We start from the raw sequence: 19,759 nt of genomic DNA on the forward strand, positions 1-19,759 counted from the left end.
CCTGCTCAACGAGAGGCCTGCTTCTCCCTCTCCCACTCCCCCTGCTTGTGTTCCCTCTCATGCGGTGTCTCTCTCTGTCAAATAAATAAATAAAATCTTTAAAAAAACATAAATTTAGCAAATGAAGTATAAAAACTATACACTGAAAACCACAAAACACTTCTAAGAGAAATCAATGATGATAAAAATAAATGGAGAGACATTGCATGAGTATGAATTAGAAGACTAAATATTGTTCAGGTGTGATTCTCCCCAAATCAATCTATAGATTAAATACAAATCTAATAAAAATTCCAGCAAGCATTTTTGTATTAACTGATGAGCTGACCCTACAATTTACATAGGAACACAAAGGATCTAGAATAGACAATGAAAGCCACAAAATTGGAGGAGTAACACTAATTTCAAAACTTATTATAAATTACAAGAATCAAGATAAAGTGACTGTGGCACAAAGACAGACATGAAGATTAACAGAACAGAAATGAGATGCAGAAACAAACCCTTACATTTATGGTCAACTGATTTCCTACAAAAGTGCCAAGACTAACTGAAGGAGGAAAGAGTGGTCTTTTCATCAAATGGTGCTGGATGAAGTGGATATCCATATGCAAAAAAAATCTTACACCGCATGTCAGACCACAGCAATCAATTCAACTATGATCTTTAACGTAAGAGCTTCAATTACAAAATTTCTAGAAGAAAACACAGAAGAAAAATCTAAGTGACTTCAAAGAGTTCTTAGATGTAACTCCAAAAGCACAATGCATGAACAAAAAATTTGATAAAACTAGATTTCATTAAAATTTAAAAATTTTGCATTTCAAAAAAAAACACTGAGGGAAAAAACAAAAGGCCAAGTGACTAGGAAAAGATACTGCAAGTTATGTATTTGATCAGGGACATGTCCCAAGAATATATAAAGAATTCTTACAACTCAGTGATGAGATGACAAACAACCTAATTCATAATAGGCAAAAAATGTGAATAGGCATTTACCAAAGAAGATATATGAATGGTGCATAAACATATGAAAAAATGTTCAACATTATCTAGTTACTAGGAAAATGCAAACTAAAGCCACAATGAGATACTACTATACACCCACTAGGATGGATATAATCAAAAGGACAGATAATACCAAGTATGGACAAGGTTATGGAGAATCTGGAACCCGTGAAATGGTACAACCACTTTAGAAAACAGTTTGGCAGTTTCTTAAAAAGGCAAACATAAACTTAGCATATGACCCAGCAATTTCACTCCTAGGTATCTACTCAAGAGAAATGAAAACATATGTCTACACAAAGACATGTATGGGAATGTTTGCAGCAACATTACTCATAACAGCAAAAAATGGAAACACCACAAATGCTCATCAATTGGTGAATGGATAAACAAAGCGTGCTACACCATACAATGGAATAGGACTCCGGAATAAATTGGAATGATCTCTCGATACGCAAACAACATGGATGAACATCAACAACACACTATCTGAAAGAAGCCAGACATAATTACTATATGTTATAGGACTCCATTTATAGGAAATCTCCAGAAAAGGCAAATCTACAGAGACAGAAAGCAGATCACTGGTTTCCTGGAGCTGGAGGAAGGAGTCAGAACAAACTGTAAACCAGCAGGAGGGAGAATTCTGGGATTACAGAACATAATAAAATTTGTGAGTAGTAATGATTACACAAGTCTATAAATTCACTAAAAATCACCGAATTATACACTTCCTGTGGGTTTTTCATTTTTGCATTTCATGGTATTTAAATTATACCTCTACAGAGCTATTAAAAAATTACAACAAAATTTTACTGGAGAATCATTACAATCAATGTTAAAGGAACCTGAACAGGTGGCCCTAAAATGACCCCACTGGATATAAAAACTCAACACATCATTTAAAAAAATGTCACAGGCTGATGGGATGGGAGGACTCAACTGCATGCCGGTTCACTTAATACTCCTTGGAGGAGGAACAAGGTAGAGCTCTGCCCCATGGCCTACACCAAATAAAATTCCAGATGAACTGGAGTAGTAATAAGGAGGAAAGTAAAATCAGGACAGACCAAAAGAAAGATTATAGGCGAACACCATGCCGACTTCAGGAGGGGGAAAATACACGAGGAGCACTTAAAAACTCAGTTAAAACCCACTTATAACTGATCAGAAACGGGAAAATGACACGAAGTGTTCATAAAAGAAATCAAAATGGTTAGTTAATACTTGACACTCTCACCCCAAGTGAAGTGGGAGTGACAGAGAACACCCATCTGGATGCTAAGGATGGAGACACGGCCTTCAGAGACTGCTCCCTGAGTGATCCTTCCCCAGGAGGCACTCAAGAACGGAGAGGAGAGAGGAACGTGGTTCTTCAGAACAGCTTTGTCAACCAAGGAAATAGCACCATAACGTGGCATAGTTAAATGGTTTAGAGAGTTTACACAACAAATGCAACTATTTGTTTCCAAAGAATAGATTATAATGGCAAACGTGTACATGATCTAATGATCACAACTTCACACTGATCTTTCTGGAGAGGAGAGCTTCGAATTTTGAGCACTTGAAAGATGGCTAGGAGAGCTGAGGATGGTCAGTTTTAAATTCTATTTAATTTGATTAATTTAAGACTGAGGAGTCACATGTGGCTAGAGGCTTCCGTACTGGACAGTGCAGCTCTAAAGCACAGGACTGGGGGCCTTGGCTGCCCCGTACCTGTTTCCTGCCCCATACAACACCCACCCAGAGCAGGAGAGGATCTCGGTGCCAAGGGGTGATGGGGGCCCAAGACATGGAAGTTACCACACCGAGAGCCACAGCAGCCAGGAAATGGACTCTTACCTCCTCCTCTTCTTCTGAGCCACTTTCTTCACTATCAGATCTTGGAGCTACTTCATATCTAGAAAAAATATTACTGTTTTAATACACACTTCACTAGAACCCACAGGATTCACTTTCTTTAACGAACTGGCCTGCTTCTAAATGAAAGCAAAATCATCCCCAGCTGCCAGAGCCCCTGGAACGAGGCCAACTCACCCCGGGTTCATCTCAAGCCAGGCCTCTAGCTGCCCTGCTTTGGGGGCGTCGGTGCCCGTGAGGATCTTCCCGCTTTCCACGTGGATCACTTTCACCGGCAGATCACTCATTTGGCTAGTCTCATCCAGAGGCTGAAAAAAAATCACATGTGTAACTTGAGGCTCTGTGGTTTCCATACCTCAGGCTTCTGCTAACTACGGCCACCTTGGGAAGTGCTCTCCCAACTCCATGCCCAGAAAATGGCACAAAATGTGGCCAGTGGTTGTGAAAATGGGTTAATGACATTAAAAAAAAGACTTAATGACATATTAATAATCCAGTAATAATATACAATCCATTGGTGACAACTGTTTCTTCAAGGTATTTCATTTTCAAATAGGAAATACAGTTCCAACTTCACAAGAGCACAGTGGTGACCCTTCCCCAACCCCATCAGACGGTTTCTCTATGTGTCTACCAGTATCTGTTTCTCATGCGGCCTTGTAGATCTACTCCATGCGTGAGAAACAAGGACTGCGCTCTCCCCGTTTATACACAAATGACTGTATTATTCACATTCTTATGGCCCTTGTTTTTTTTCCCCCATTGATACATTTGCAGACTTCCTCAGAGGTCCTCATTCTTTTCTGTGAAATAGCTAACTGGAATATCTGAAAAGCAAAACAACTAATTTCCTCTTAGCATATATAGAATTCCTCAATTTCTCGTTCTGAGATGCCAACGTTGGAAGAACATTTCCCCCTCCATTAGCGCCCACAAATTTCCTAGAGAAAACCTCCAGGATGAGGACGAAGTTCTTGGTTTAAAACTTCGCTTGCACCTTCCAGGAACTTCTACCAGCCCCATGTCCCCTAAGATGCCACACTCACCGTCAACATGGCCCACACAGTAGAGATTAGCTCCCACACAACCAGACCACCTCACCCTCAAAGCTGCCCACCATGGAAGGTGAGGGCAACCACCTGCCGCATGAGCACGCTCAGCAGACGGCCTCCATGGGCCGCCATCAGTGACTTTCACCCCCAAGTGCTCCCTGGGAGTGGCTAACAGTGCTGATGCTTGCACTTCCCCCCACCCCCAAATTCTGATTCAACTGCTCTGGGGCTTTTTGAAAAGCTCCCAGGCAATTCAGAGGTGCCAAGGCTGAGAAGCACTGGCTGAGATTCAAGCACAATTCACAGCCAACACAGAGTGATGCTTCTGTTGCTCAATAGGAGAAGCGGCCAGTGATTTACCCAACAGAATTCCCTGAGCTGCACTTTCCCGCCATAGGACTTTTCCCTTGAATGCCCCAAATGGCCTTACATAGGCTTTCTACTGTAGCAAAACGCCAGCCCACATTCTTAAAAATTCAATATAACATTTAAAATAAAATCTCACGGGGCGCCTGGCTGGCTCAGCTGGCAGAGCATGCGACTCTCAATCTCAGGGTTATGAGTTCAAGCCCCACACTGGACATGGAGCCCACTTGATAGATTAGATAGATAGATAGATAAACAAACAAACAAACAAATAAATAAATAAATAAAAGAATAAAATAAAATCTCATGAAATAAATACCTATTTGAGTTAATCACTAGTCATTCACTTTAGAAATCTGGCCTCCAGGAAAAAGCGTGCATCTGCTATGGGCTGAACTGTGTCCCCCCAAAATTCAAATGCTGAAGCCCCAATGTGGCTATATGTGGAGATGGGGCCTTGGGGGGGTAATGAGGGTTAGTTGAGGTCACAAGGGTGGGGGCCTTGGGATGGGATAGTGCCCCTGTTAAGAGACAGCAAAGCTTGCTGTCTCTCCGGTCATATGGGGACACAGCAAGAAGGCAGCCATCCACAAGCCAGAAAGAGAGCCCTCACCAGAAACTGACCTTGCTGCACTTTGATCTTGGATTTACAACTTCTACAACTGTGAGAACATACTTTTTTTTTTGTTATTGAAGCCACCCCAGCCATGGTGTTTTGTTATGGCAGACCACGCCGACTGGGGAAGAGCACGAAAAGGTAATGGACAAGGAAGCTCCTGACAACATGTGCAATAGGAGAAAGGGAACAGGGCAACAGCCTCCAGGAAGGGAGGGGCACGCGGTGGTGCATCAGAGCCGAGCAGTGCAGGATCTTCATCTCGGCTACAGATGTGAAGCAACCTAAATAACTATCCGTCTGCATGCTGAATAAAATCCCAACACATCGACACCATAAAATTAAAATAGAATTAATGGCCTGATTTGGAAAGTGGCCCAAGATATTCTGCTGAATGGGAAGAGTCTAGCTGGGTCTAGATCACCCCAAAAGGCCTTAAAACAAAACAAAAAGGACATAGGGAAAACGATCCCTGGATGCATGTTCAACATGCATGTCACGAGAGAGCAGGTCCTGTGGGGGCTTCTGCTTTTCATCATACTGTTTAAATATTTTCTGCAAGAAATACCACATTTCGGTGACACTGAAAGAATAAGGTAAGTGTATGTGAGCTAATGTGGGAAGATGTCAGGGATACAATGAAAGGCTGGAAAAAGAAAACCATCTGGTGGCATATACACAGAAAAGGCCCCAGAGCAAACAGTTACTCAGTTTTCCTCTGGGAGGTGAGAGTGAGGAGGGGGCAGGGGAGGTGGGAAAGGAAACACCACTTATTTACACCTCCCCCTTTTATACATCTTTCCTCCAAATGAGTGTATTGAGTGAGAACGGCAGCTTTCAGGAGGCGGGTAGGGATGTAGTAGGGAAAAAACGGTGTGTGGAGACAGCAAGCCCCCTCTGAGTGGGCCACTTTGTACGCTTCTGACTTTCAGAACCAGACTAGTGAAATTTCACATGTTAAATACATAAATGAAAGGGGTGCCTGGGTGGCTCAGTCAGTAAGCGTCTGCTTCGGCTCAGGTCATGATCCCAGAGTCCTGGGATCGAGCCCCACATCTGGCTCCCTGCTCAGTGGGGAGCCTGCTTCTCCCTCTCCCTCTGTCCCCTGGCTTGTGCTCTCTCTCTCTCTATCTCAAATAAGTAAAATCTTTTAAAAAAATTAATAAATACATAAAAATGATGAGTAAATAAATAAAACCAACAAGGACAGGGGAAACCGCACTAATGGGGGCACAGGGGAGAACTAACCCAAGTAACTTTTAAATGTAATATTTGGAGCACATTAGTTTCAGGGTGAATAACTCCAAACACCAACTAAACTCTACTGAGGAGGCCTGTTTTCCACAGGAGTATGAGTTAACAATTCTCAATGTATTTCCTAGAATGTATTTTCTAGGATCGGGCAAATAAGGAAATATACCATGGCTAATGGGACCCAAGTTTTAAGCTGTTATAATAAGGAAAGAGAGAAGAATAGCCATATGGTATTAGATTAGACGCAAAGATATCCCTGTGAATGTAAGATTTTGAATGTACAGAATAGCAATGAAGATATGTATGCATACATACACCTGTTCCCTAGATCTGTTTGCCAAGAGGGCCTAGAAGCAATGACACCCCATATCAACAATCACATCTAAAGAGATCTTGGTGGCCATCTGGCTGGCTCAGTGAGTAGAGCATGCGACTCTTGATCTCGGAGTTGTGAGTTCAAGCCCCACGCTGGGTGTAGAACTTGCTTATGCACCTACTTTACTTATTAAATAGAGGGTCAAAGACAGAGAGAAAGAGTGATCTTGGGTTTCTAAATATTGATTGGGAAAGCAGAAGATGAGCTTGAGCTATCTCAGTGTGCAAGGAAGTAAGGAAGCCCTCAAAGGACACATGGGCCAATTGGAAGGGGCCCTCTTGCTGGCCCAAACTGGAATAATTTGAACATCAAAATAATGACCGTAAAGGATTGAACTAAATGAGAATCCTGTGAGTTGGTACCAGGGGTTGACAAACTATATACCATGGGCCAAAGAGGAAAGAAGAGAGAAAGCTTTTCCTTCCTGTAGAAAGTCATCTAAAAAATAAAGAAGAGGGCACCTGGGTGGCTCAGTTGGTTAAGCGACTGCCTTCAGCTCAGGTCATGATCCTGGAGTCCTGGGATCGAGTCCCACATCAGGCTCCCTGCTCGGCGGGGAGTCTTCTTCTCCCTCTGACCCTCCCCCCCCTCATGCTCTCTCTCTCTCATTCTCTCTCTCAAATAAATAAATAAAATCTTTAAAAAATAAATAAATAAAAAATAAAAATAAAATAAAAAATACAGAAGAAATCATGGGAGAGGGGAGGCTCAGGTGAAGGGAGGGGGGAATCACCATTTTGTAACCATCATGGCAAAAACTGATACAGGCAAAGACCAATTAAACAGATGAAGAAACTAGTGGGTGGAAGTAAGAGGAGGTAAAATACATTTAAAGAGCCTTGAGCATCTCTCCACAAGGTACTTAATAATTACAAAAAGAAAAAACAGTAACTTTCATCAGAGATGCCTTGGCAGACCCCTAGGGATCATGGTCAGCATCACCAGTGACTGAAGCCATCCACGCCGTGTGCTCCCGACGTGAGGCACAGAGCACACAGCGTCACTCTGGGGTCTTCCTGCCAAGAACACATAACCTGAATCTAACCACAAGGAACTGGCAAGTCAAACCCAAACAAAAGGCCCTGTGGCAAATACTTGGCTTGTGCTCTTCAGAAATGCCAAGGTCAGAAAAGGCTCAGACGAAGCAAGGAGCTGTTCAGGATCAAAGGCCTAGAAGGACCGCCCCTGAACGCAATGCATGGCCTCGGAGTTGCCGCAAAGGACATCAGAGGGACAGCTGTCCAAACCTTAATAAGCACCGTGGACGAGATCATGGTATTATCGCAGCCATGCTTGTTTCTGCTTCTTAATCACTGTACAGTTACGGAAAAGGACCTCGTTTTTAGGAAACACACTGAAATATACAAAGGTAAAGGGTCATCATGTCTGCATCTAACTCTCAGATGGTTTAGGGAAAAATGTGTGGGAAAATGGGGAACCCAGGTGAGGAAGGGATCGGAATTCTCTGTCCTGTAATTATGTCAGAGTGAAACTAACAAAATAATGGCATGTACAAAAAATGAAGTCTGGAAGGAAACACACCAGGAGCTAACAATATACCCTCTTGGAAGTGGGACTGAGGAGGAGATGGGATGTGGCAGGGGACATGTGTGGATTCTTCCCATTGTCATAGACAGCTCTGGTGATTTAAAAAGAAAAACAAATTTAATGGATGCAATAGATCTAAGCTTCCAGGGCTGGGCTGGCATTTCCATGAAAAGAAACTCCTGATCCCTTACCTCGCCATCAGGTCCGATTGCAGGCGTCTGTCCTTCTGCATTTTCTGCCTTCTAGAGGTAAAGAGAGACATGGTCACTCACTGACCGGGGAGGCCCAGGCACACGTGTCAAGACGGCTGCTCCAGTCCCACCCAGGGGCAGGCACATGGCCAGGTCCCAGCGCACCTTCTTTTTCTTTTTCTTCTTTTTCTCCTTGGCGACCTGGGCAGCCTTGTGCTGCCGCACCAGCTCCGTGAGGTTAGCCACGTACTCATCTGTCTGCTGCAAGAGGTAGGCCAAGCGCTTGTCCTTCTTCTGGTCGATGAGCTTGCGGTACCCCTCCTCATCTTCAGCCTGCAGAAGGGTGAGGTTATGGTGCTTGCTTGCAAGAGACACGTGCTCGTCCATTAGTGCCCAAGGCAGGTAATCCAGAGTCAAGAAGCCCACTGGGGGTTGTTTAACCAGCAACCAGACCCTCACCAAGGGAGTGCTTAGCTGACACCAGAGCTGTGCTGTACATACACCCTTCACATAGCTATCGACTCCCCCTTCAGTATTTCCTCAACCCCTACCCAGGGAAGACCCTGAGGGGGCCTGCTGGACAGACACACTTTTGCCAGAAGTCATTTGAAAAGGCCAACAGCAAGTCCTGGTCCCTCTGTCCACAAACGCACCCCAAATCCAAACACTTCTCTCTGGTCCAGGCCAGATTACTCTCACAGACCCATGTAACAAGCCCCTCCTGGCTTTCTAATAATCAATCAGATCATGTCACCCCAGCTTATAGCCTCCTGTGGCTCCCCCTTTAGAATTAAATCTAAAGCCTTCCTTGTGGCCTACAAGGCCCCACATGACTGCCTTAGGGACTCTGACCTCACTCGTGCCCTCATCATGCTATTCTAGGGGCCTCTTGCTGTGCCTCGCACTTGGCTTTCTGCCACCTCAGGTGTTTGCCCTTGGTTTCTCTATCCCTGGAAGGCACTTCATCCAGGGAGTCATGCCCACCCTTCCCATAACACCCCATCAATCCCCACTCCCTCATCCTGCTTCCTTCTCTTCAGGGTACTTCATACCACCCAAAACGGTCTTGTTTGTTCGGCCTGGGCATCTGTCTCTCTAGGGCCAGCAGGAGCGGCCAGGAGGGTAGGGACTGCGTGCTTCTCCTTACTACTGGGGCTGCGTGCATACGGCAGCGCCTGTCAGTATCTGCCCAACCAGAGAATCACCCCGAATAGCAAGACACAAAGGGTGGGGACAGAGGATAGGGATCACATCACCAGTCACTCTCCCAACCTACAGCGCGTGCCCCCTCCATTTTCTGGAGAGACCACAGAGCAGTCAGCTAACCAGCCTAAGGTGTCTCGATCACCGACAGAATGAACAGGCCAGGTCTTCTGGACTCCCAAGCCCAAGCTCTTTCTCTCTGTCCCACCTCTAACTCTGAGCAGTACTCCACCTCGGTATAACACCAGGCAATCGATCCCTGGTGCCTGCCACACCCAAAGCACCCACAAGGGAACAGGAAGGGACACAGCGTCACGAAGGCAGAATTTTACCATGAGTCTCCGCATTCTCTCTTTCTCAATTCTTTCATTTTCCTTCTTCTGTTCCCTCTCCGTGTTGGCGTGGTAGGTGGCCACCGCCTTCGTGAGCTTCTGGATTTTGCCTGTGACCGACCTGTGATATTCTTTGAAATCCTTGGCATGCTGCAGGATGCTATTGAGGTATTCCTGCAGGGACATACACAGAAGAGAGAACTGGCTACTCCCCAGGGGTCGCTGTAACATTGCCGCAAAGGAGACAAAACTTTAAAGGCAGCTTGTTTAAAACCAAGAGGATGTAATCAAAACGGTACAACGACACTGTCTGCCCCTGAGGTTCGGTGTTCTCTGTGTAAGGAAAGCCCCACGCTGGGGACTGTGGTAAGAGGGGCCCTCCCTCAGGGATAACAGGCAGGGCCAGCCGCCTTGCCCAAACAATCTGGCACTGAACACTAACCGCCCCAAAACGCCCTCACCTCCAAACGAGTCATTCCACTGCCAGGAATTCCCTTTAAGGAAAACAGCAGATATTGGCCAAAACAATTCAAGTTCAAGAAAGCCTCTTTTAGCATCTAACATTGCAAGGTTGAGAATAGGCTACATGTTCCCCAGCAGGGAAATGGTTACATAAATTACTGGATGCTAAGGCAGAGAAGGAATACAATGTAAATGTTAAAAATCATGCTTCCTGCAATACTTAAAAACAAGTCAATGTCTGCCTATGTTTGTTTAAAGGAGGCTATTTAACTTTTGGATACTCTGTGCATACAGAAAACCAATCTGAAGGATACATACCAAAACGCTACCAGTGGTTAACGCTGAGTGGTGACTTTTTAAATTTTAAACTACACCAGTACTACGTATAGACTAGAGGAGAGCTTTAGAAAACGTAAATGAGCAAACAAACCATATCCGACTCCAGTAGAGATGCGGTCTTCCTGACTGATCTTGTAAAAGCTAAGTCAGATCACGCCCTCCTCTGCTCAGGACCCTTCATGGCTCCCACTTCACTCAGGGCAAAGGCCCAAGTTGTCTCCTCAGCCCAGACACTCTGCCCATCTCACCTCTCTGTCCTCGCCTCATCCCACTCTCTCCCTTGCTCACTCCACTCCAGCCACACTGGGATCCCTGCTGGTCACAGAACACATGGCACATTCCAGCCCCAGGGCCTTTGCGCTTCCCCTCAATCTGCAAAGCTCCTTGCCCACGTCTTTGTGGCTTCCTCCCTCAGATCCCGCCTTCCCAGAGAACTCCCCCAACCATGCTGTGTCAACAGCCCCTCCATCCCTCTCCACTCCTGCCTTCCATCTCTTCATACCCTAACACCGCCCAACATGGCATTTGTGATTATGGCCCGTTCTCCCACTGCCATTTGGTTTTGTCCACTAACATATTCTCGGTGCTTAGAATACTGTTGTGATGAACAGAAGAGACAGACAGCCAGCATGCTTAGAAACAAATCAAACAAGACTCAACAGTGTGCAAGCTCCTGCAGCCCAGGCACGCAGGCCAAGCCTTGCGGTGGGGCGGGGACGTACCTGGTGCTTCTGCCGGCGCTTGCGCTCCTGCTCGATCTTCTGCTGCTTCTCCAGCTTCTCGGTGATGCGGGCCTCACGCAGGGACTGCCGCTTGCTGCGCTTGTAGGCCTTGGCGTTGAGGGCCGTCTCGAGGGCTGTGTCCCTCCTCATGCACACCACCACTTCCTGTCGTAGCTTGAGGAAGGAAGAAATGGTGTGCACAACGTTGTCAGATCCACACATAATTACATATCTCAAGACTGCTGCTCCTTCCAGAAGGATCCGTTCTAAATGCTGTCTGGTGGGTGCCCACAGAGAGCACGAGCACAGGTCAGAAGATGACCGCTTCTGGACACCCAGCAGAATGTTCTCTCAAACCTGCAGGTCTCCAGCTCTGCCTCCCGTCAACCACACATAAAATATTCCTTATGGATCATTCAAAAGTATAGCACCCTCAAAAATAGGCCCACTTAAGTCTCCTGTTTTAAGCTGGCAACTACGGCCTTAGTAAAGACCCACAACTATTCATCCCAAGAACAGCTAACGTCCCACCACTGTGCAGGACATGGACAGGAGAGGACAGCCAGCCAATGAGGATGCGAGGTCACTGCTGCTTTTAATGATCAGGACACATTTAGTAACTGCATGGCAAGTAGCTCTTTGAATCTAAGCATCAACGTTGGCAGAAGAGGCTCTTTTCCTCAAGCCACGGGCCTGCGCCTGTGCCCACCTGCCTCTGGAAGTTCAGCAGCCTGAGCGCTTTGAGCTCAATGGTCGCTTTGGTTCGCAAATCCCCGGCCAGGGACCCGGGAAGGTTTTCAAGTTCCTGAATTCGGTGTGCGATTCGAGCCTGCAGCCTGGGTGGCAAAGACAGAAGAAAGGAGAGATGATGAGAGCTCTTGTATATTCACGGGAGCCCACCTGTTCCCTTTCTTTAAAGGTGGAGCCTCAGGAGAATCCATCCCTCAAGGAAGGCAGATCCTGGTCAGGAGATGGGAAATGGCTCAGAAAGGGAAGCCAGCCAAAACACAGAACACAGAAAGAGCGGGGCAGGCACAACAAACCTGAACCTGATAGGGCACATCTGCCTTGTGACATTTCAGCAGCGACAGCTGGCTGTGGAGTCAGGCAGACCAGTGTCTCCACCCCAGCCCGGGGACAACCCCGCAGAGCAACCCTACAGGCTTGGTCTAAGGTTCAAATGAGATAATCCCCCTTCTCAATGTTTCACACATATTTATGAAACACCTACTGTGTGCCAGGGACTGATCCAGATGTTGGGCCTTAGCACTAAACAACACTAAACAAGATTAATTTGTTATTCTCATAGAACTCACAGGCTTATCAACAAGACAGGCCATAAAGGAGTTAAAGAATTAAGTATCTACACTAATTCCAGAGAGTACCAGGTACTCTGAGAAGGGCACTGGAAGTGAGGAGGGTAGGCAGGGCCTCTATGAGCAGGTGACCTCAGCAATTAGGCCTAAATTAGCCAAGGAGTCATGTGCAGCCTGTGCAAAGGCCTGGGAGTAGAAATGAGTCTCGCTTGTTCCACAGAAAAAGAGGAACAGGGAGAGTGGCATAGGCAAGGACAGAGCCTTGGGCAGGGGCTAAACAAAAAGGTGCTTACTGGATGGGCAATGGGATACCAGTGGCAGGTTCGAACCTGGGGAATAGATCTAATGGAAGTTAATTATAAAAAGAGACCTCAAACTGCTGTGTGGGAAACAGACTGCACAAGCAAGGGGGAAGAGCAGGGAGGCCAGCAACATGGTGTAGACCAGGTGGCGGGGTCCACAGTGTGGAAAAGGCCACTAGTTCCTGGGATTGGGAAGAGGAGCTGAGACGAGGACATGGGAGACGAGGGAGGGTGAGCAACTGTGAAAGGGAGGCAGGGTCTGGCCCAATGAGCTGTTGTCAGGTGCATGGGGAGAGAAACGGGAGGGAAACGTGGGGGACGCGAGGACATCTGAAAGGCCATTTTAAGCTATCTAAATGGAGCTGGAGGAGAGGTGCCTGGGTACAGGAGTTGGAGCTCCAGAGCACATCACAGCTGGTGAGGCACTGTGGAGACTGTTATTAGACAAAGATTTACTGATACATCTGGGGATTATGGTGAACAAAGCACAGCCCCTCCCGCATGGGGCTTATGTTTACCAAGGGAGGCCAGCCCTGAACAAGTTGTCAGTGCAGTGGGGAAACGGGGGAGGGCAAGGTGCTCACGGGGCGAACTTGAGGTGCCCCAGCCGCATGGGACAGAGTGATACAGGCGCACTGGGCACCCACTATCTCCCCCAGCGCCTGGCACGCAGAAGGCCTTGGTAAAGCAGCCAGCAACTAGTGATGTTTGAGAGGGCCCACCACAAAGCTCTGACAGGTTGCTTTTTGAGTGCTGATGAGCCGAAAGTTAGCAAGGAGAAAAAACACTTCCATTCCAACATCTATTCATACAACCTCTATGGAGGGCAGTTTTGCAGAATCCAGGAAATTTCCCTGCCTAGGTCCCCTGTACCCAAGCCATGGCACTTTTAGGGATCTACTCTGACACGTGTGCACACGTGGGAAAAGAGAGAGATGCAAGTGTGTTGACTACAGCATTGTTTTAACGAAAGATTGGGGGGGGAAAAAAAAGATTAGAAACAACCTGATATCCCTTCCGCCAGAGTCCTGGCTAAATCAATTACGGTAAAAAGCCACTGAATAGAATATTATGTATCCAAAAAAAAGGAAAAGCTCATTTGGTACAAATAGGGGATGATCTGACTCTGCTCTCACTGGAGGAACCATGTGCACATCATGAAACACTTGGGCACCTCATGGCTACTTGTACTTGTCTGCCTATACACACACAGGATTTCTCTGGAAGGATACATAGCAACACAGAGAACTAGGCAACTGGTGACAGACTTCTGATCACATATCCCACCGGCCTTTAGAACTGTGAGTCAAACCGACACGTGTCACGGCTGACTGGGGCTAGGGGCAGCAACCCCAAGTGGCCCCAGGCAGCAGCGCCCTCACCTGTACTCCCGCTCCTGCAGGATCTCCACAGGGTCCAGGCCCCGCGGCTTCTGGATGGGGGTGATACGGCTCTGCTTCTGGTGCAATGGCACCATGGGGGCAGGCTGGGCAGGCTGCCCCGGCGACTGCGTCTGGGGCGGCATCACCGGGGAGGCAGCGGGCGGGACGGCGGGGGGCGCAGGTGAGGGGCGGCCCGTTGGCTGTGGGGGGATCAGCTTCTGAGGTGTGCTCGTGGGGGCAGCAGCATTCGCCATGGGTCCTGGGCCAGGGTAGGGGGAGAGGAGTCAGGCGGGAGGGGCACACAGCTTTGAGTTCTGGCTCAATTCTGGGGGTAAATGAAAAGGCTGCTGGGCGCTCACGGCCCTCGGGGACAAACTCATCCCCAAGGCTGACGAGGCCTGCGCAGGCCACCACGCTGCCTCTCACTCAGGGATCCCTCGGGGGTCCCCCTCCCTCCTGCCTCCTCCGGACCTCAGCAGACATGTCCCCTCCCAAAGCCACCCCTGCCTAAGCGTCGCTCCCAGGTTTGGTCCTGCTGCGTGCGGCCTCACGGGACCAGCAGTTTCCGACCTTCATCTGGTGCCCAAGGAATCTTACTCAAGCAACGAGCTCTCCTGTGCCCATCACTAAACCTCGGGCTCCGAGCGGACAAGGAATGAGTCTGTTTTGTCCATACGTCACCGCCAGAGGCAACCCTCCAGCACCCGATGACCGTGTCTTGCACAGAACACAGAGGCTGCACAGTCAGCAGAAGCAGAGCCCTGAGCCACCCTGTCGCCCTGCCTGCCTCCCACAGTACTGGGGGCGGGGGGGGGGGTGTTCTCAGGAGGGAAGGGGGTCACACACGGCCTCTGGGGTCGGAGGTGCCCCGTCCCAAAGGACGGGATCTGTGGCTGTGGGAGCGCCTCTCCACAGCTCTCACTTGAGTCATCCAGGGGGCTCGTTCACTAGGATCCTCCTCTCCTTGGTGAGGAGACCCCACGATTACCACGACCCACAGGACAAGGTGCTGCAGGAATCATGCAGTGGAACAACCTAAGCCCCTGTGAACTGACCAGGGACAGGTAAGACCCAAAGAGGGCCGAAGGAATGGAGGACTTGTCCTTGGCCCCATCTCTCTGAGCAGGCTCCCTCTCAGGGGCAGCATGGCACAAGCTTATGACAGGAGCCAGGGAAGAGGCATGTCACCAAGACAGAGGGGACTTACCTTCAGGCCAAGGCTTGGGAGGCCCTCCGGGAGGCTGACCTGGCATCCCAGGAGGCACGCCTGAGGGTCCAGGGGGGGGCATGTTGGGCCCTCCCATACCTACGCATATGGAGAAACATACAAGACAATAAACGGCATCCTGTGTTTATGCCTGCATCCACCCCCACGGGCAGGCCTGGCTCCAGGGGACACACCCAACAACAAGCCCCTCAGTGTGGGCAAGGCATGGGGGGGGGGGCGCAGCTGGAGAAACAACATTGAGCACGAAAGCAGCTCTGCTGCCTGAGCGCCCTGAGTGCTGCCGACACCATGCGGTCTCCGGGGGCGGGGGGAAATGCCCGAGGGTAGCAGAGCCCAGGTCTGCTGACATCACTGCCCACCTTCTGGTAGTTTGCTCTGAGTCCCCTCCCCACCCCGAGCGCTGGGGAGAGCGGGCCTTACCGTGAGGCCTGCTATAATTTGGAGGTGCTGGTCCCGGACCCGGGCCAGGGCCAGGGCCAGGGCCGGGGCCAGGTCCTGTTGCGGACACAGAGGGTGGAGGTAGTGTTGGCATCTGCTGCTGCATCCCGGGCATTGGCCGCTTCCCCTGCACCGCCATCTGCAGGTGGTCAGGGAGGGGCTGCCCCCTGGCCAGCATCTTGTATGCCATGATCTGGGCTCTGAGCTGATGCAGCTGGTTCTGGTTAAATGGAGTCGGGCCCCGGTTCTGCTGGCCCAAAGCCTGGGGATCGGCACCATCCAGGGGGGCCCCTCCTGGCCCAGAGGACAACTGTGGGCCTGAGGACGGGCCACTGGCTGGAACTGGACTGGAGGCATGCTCAGAGCCGCCCAGGGGAGAAGGGTAACCTGTGAAGCAATGTGGGATCCAACTGGTCACTCGGCAACACACATCCTATGATTTCTAAGGCAAAGACAGTAACCTTTCAACTGTGCTTACACCGGCTCCTATCCTGAGACAGGGGGCGGCCAATGACTTTAATCCCAGTATTCAAAGGAGAAGCACCCACAGAGATGGCACATGCAGGCAGCCTGACCAGTGGCCAGCACGACCAGTTTGGGTCGGCTCAGCTTTCAGCAAGTTGCTTGCTGATGGTCAATGCTGAGCTGTTACACAGATCCAGGCCTCCCTCAGGCCTGCCCTCCTGCCCTTCAACTTGAACAGACCACGCCCCTAATGTCCATTCAGTGTAGAGCCCAGGGAGGAACTGAGCTTCCCACCCAGATGACAGGAAGTCACCTACTCCATCATTCTCCAACTGCCCTGTTCAGAAAAACTACATGGAAGGCTTGTTAAAGCAGAGCCCACCCACCCCAAGATTCTGTCTCAGCAGTCTGAAGTGGGGCCCCAGGAATCTGCATTTCTAGTATATTCCTGGATGGCATGGGAGCTGCTGGCCCGAGGAGCCCACCCTGCTCGGCCCCTGCCTAAACTCCAGGGCTGCATATGGATGCATCCTACCAGGGTTCCCTCTCCGGAGGCTGCTCTAAGACAAGCCGGCCCAAAACGGGCACCGGCCAAGCACAAGCTCAACAGCCCTCCGTGGCAGAGTATGCCACAGGGCTGAACTGTCCTGGGTCTACCCTGAATCTGCCTGTGGGAGACCGGGAAACCCAACTAGGAAAATGACCTCAGGACACCCAGGGTAGGGTTTGGGGTGGGGGGAGCAACAAGCACAAGGAAAGAAGAGTAATAAAACAGTACCTTGGGAGTGCTGGTCCATGGGGCTTGGCGGCGGCCCCATCCCTGCGTGGGCCCCCGACCGCATCGCCATTCCCTTCATCTGGCTGTAGCGGGGGTCATCTGACATGCCCTTCTCATGCATGGACTCCATTGGCTATAAGAGGGGACAATGACAAGGCAAGCTCAACAAGAGGGAACAGGAAGAGGCAGCATGCAAAGTGCCGCCTGGGAGTTCATTGCCACTAAAAATGTCCACCCAAGGTCGCCCCGGTATGTACTGAATCACCAATGTGACCAAGCAGCTTAGGTCCAAGCCATGGTCCTGACACCAACTAAAGTGTCAAGCAGATGCAGAAAGCAATGTTACTCGGCAGTGGGCAACCACCTAGGAGCCTGGAGGTCTGGAAGTGAAGGGACAGATGGATCAGGGCGCCAGGAGATAGTTTCAGATGGCCAAAATACCATGCAGAAAAGACATGAGCTCCTGGAGAGGAGCTGTTTTGGCTGGGACACCAAGCTCCCCATTAATCGTCACAAGGAGACCTGGTGACCACCAATCTTTGGATCAGAAACCCTCTTCCTTGGGAGACTGTAAATCAGGGGGACAGACTGAAATTTCTGCCTGTAAGTATGATTACACTATGTTCGGTGTCCTCACTGATCTGAGATCGGCCTCCAGCCTACTAGTTGGGAGGAAAGGTGTCTGTGGCGTGGTTCTGTCCCTCCTAAGAGGTACATCGGACCTCTGCAGAATGATGACACCTATTTTCCCTCCAAAGGCTCAGCACTAAGTACTTCCCCGACTGGAATGGCTGGTAAAGGGGACATTTTTTGGGACCCTTCCAGGCACTCTGCTAGGCCCTGACTGGCACGAATATCCTGGTCTCTGGGAACTCAGTCTAATGGGTGGGTGGCCCAGCAAAGTCAACTCCAGCTCAGTGTGTGCCATGAGAGAAGCAAGAGAAGAGCAGGAGAGGGTGCTTGGCGGGGACCACAGGAGCGGCTTCAAATGCAGGAAAAGGGGGGGCCCTCGGGAAGCTGACGTCTCTGCAGGCGAGGGGTGTCCCACTACCACGGCCCCTGGCCCCTGGGCTCCTAACACAGTGCAGGACAAACAGCAGGTGTCTGGCAGACATGTGGTGTACATGCAAGCAATTCCAAGACAAAGAAACAAAATGGGCAGAGAGGGAAAGAGGCTATGCTGGAGAACCCAGATTCAATTGTGGGGGGGGGTAGGGGGGCAGTCAGGTCACCAACAGCTTCCCAAGAAGGAAGCGACAAGATACTGTTGACAGAAATGTGCAGGAGATGCGGAAGGCAAGAAGGGCCAGAGGGATGAGCAGGCTCCACCAATGACTCAGTAAGTGACCATCTCTCCGAGACCCCACTTCCTCACCTGTAAAATGGGCACAATAACCATCTACACCTGATGGGCAGGGGGAATTTAAGTGGCATGGGTACAAACACATGGATAGCCCGGGGAGGGAGGCTAGAGGGGTCAGCAGAGACCCCTCTTCTACGAGGATCTCTTGTGGTCTCTGAGACTTGAACATGTCAGTTCTTCCTTTAGACACTGATACAGATAGGAAGCTGTTCCTTGTTTTCCCCAGCCACCACCCAGGAACACAATGAGAAAGGAAAACTATTTGTGTTAAGAGGTTTTTTTTCCTCACCTCACTGGCAAAAGCATCTCTGATCAGTTCCAGAAGTCAGGACAGTGAGTGAGTGGCAACCAAGTGCAAGAAACCATGTGACATAAGCCACCTTTCAGGGATCTGGACATTTTTATTCGTTAACAAAAGGCAACCCTGGAGCAGTGTGACCACATCTCCCATGTGGAATGATAGGTACGGGAGACACAAGGCAGGAAGCCTCCTGGCTCAGAGCAGAAGCCAGGATGCACTGTCCAACCTCCCACCTCCGATCGTGTGGACCCAGCCAATCAGGGCACTGGGCGCAGGCTCCCTACCTTGTGCATCTGGTGCATGTTGTCCTGAGGGTATCCTCCAGGTCCCTGGGTTGGGATGGGATGTCCTGCTGAGGGAGGCCCCGGACTGGGCCCCATCATGCTGTGGGCAGAGCCCGGGGAGGGACCCGGGCTAGGGCCCAACATGGCTCCAGGGGAGGGGCCGGGGCCCGGGGAAGGGCCCGGCCGAGGAGTTCCGCCCAGCGGTGGGTCTGGAGTGGACATCGTCACAGGAGCCGCACACAGTGGTCTCCTGCTAGAGAGAAGTCCTAGTCAGGCTGGGGCTCAGGGCCATCAGCAGGCCGAGGCGGCAAGGCGGCAAGGGAGGACCACAGGGAGTACTGTGAGAAGCACCCATTTGACAGGGAGCTGGCGCCTCTGACATGCAACACCCCAACCCCGATACCCGGACCTTTCTCCTCCATTCTTCTCACAGCGGAGAATACATCAGGCATACAAAATCAGATCAAAGTCACCTGAGCAAGGGATGGGACTCAGGAGGTGGAGGTCCACAGCCACTGCCCCACTTGGGGGGTCTCACTTCCCTTGCTATTCTGATCACAACAAAGAGAATGT

At 49.8% G+C, this 19,759-nt stretch overlaps 1 protein-coding gene across 12 annotated transcripts in view; it reads right to left on the reverse strand.

Moving 5' to 3' along the window:
• SMARCA4 (SWI/SNF related BAF chromatin remodeling complex subunit ATPase 4) overlaps window positions 1-19,759 on the reverse strand; it is an 88,077-nt gene that overhangs the window by 51,089 nt on the left and 17,229 nt on the right. For 10 of the 12 annotated variants that reach the window (XM_036075221.2, XM_036075219.2, XM_036075209.2 and 7 more), the window contains 12 exons: window positions 19,187-19,436; window positions 17,239-17,371; window positions 15,978-16,382; window positions 15,537-15,635; window positions 14,330-14,588; window positions 12,039-12,165; window positions 11,330-11,503; window positions 9,807-9,980; window positions 8,437-8,604; window positions 8,272-8,322; window positions 3,046-3,176; window positions 2,851-2,908 (listed from right to left, as the gene is read on the reverse strand). In XM_036075221.2, coding sequence (XP_035931114.1) covers window positions 2,851-2,908; window positions 3,046-3,176; window positions 8,272-8,322; window positions 8,437-8,604; window positions 9,807-9,980; window positions 11,330-11,503; window positions 12,039-12,165; window positions 14,330-14,588; window positions 15,537-15,635; window positions 15,978-16,382; window positions 17,239-17,371; window positions 19,187-19,408 — 2,001 coding nt within the window. In that variant the 5' untranslated portion in view covers window positions 19,409-19,436. Of the gene's footprint in view, window positions 1-2,850; window positions 2,909-3,045; window positions 3,177-8,271; window positions 8,323-8,436; window positions 8,605-9,806; window positions 9,981-11,329; window positions 11,504-12,038; window positions 12,166-14,329; window positions 14,589-15,536; window positions 15,636-15,977; window positions 16,383-17,238; window positions 17,372-19,186; window positions 19,440-19,759 lie in introns of all 12 variants that reach the window. The other 2 variants (XM_036075171.2, XM_078055595.1) reach the window with 2 other exon arrangements.

Source organism: Halichoerus grypus, chromosome 1, assembly GCF_964656455.1.
Source record: "Halichoerus grypus chromosome 1, mHalGry1.hap1.1, whole genome shotgun sequence".
NCBI lineage: Eukaryota > Metazoa > Chordata > Mammalia > Carnivora > Phocidae > Halichoerus > Halichoerus grypus.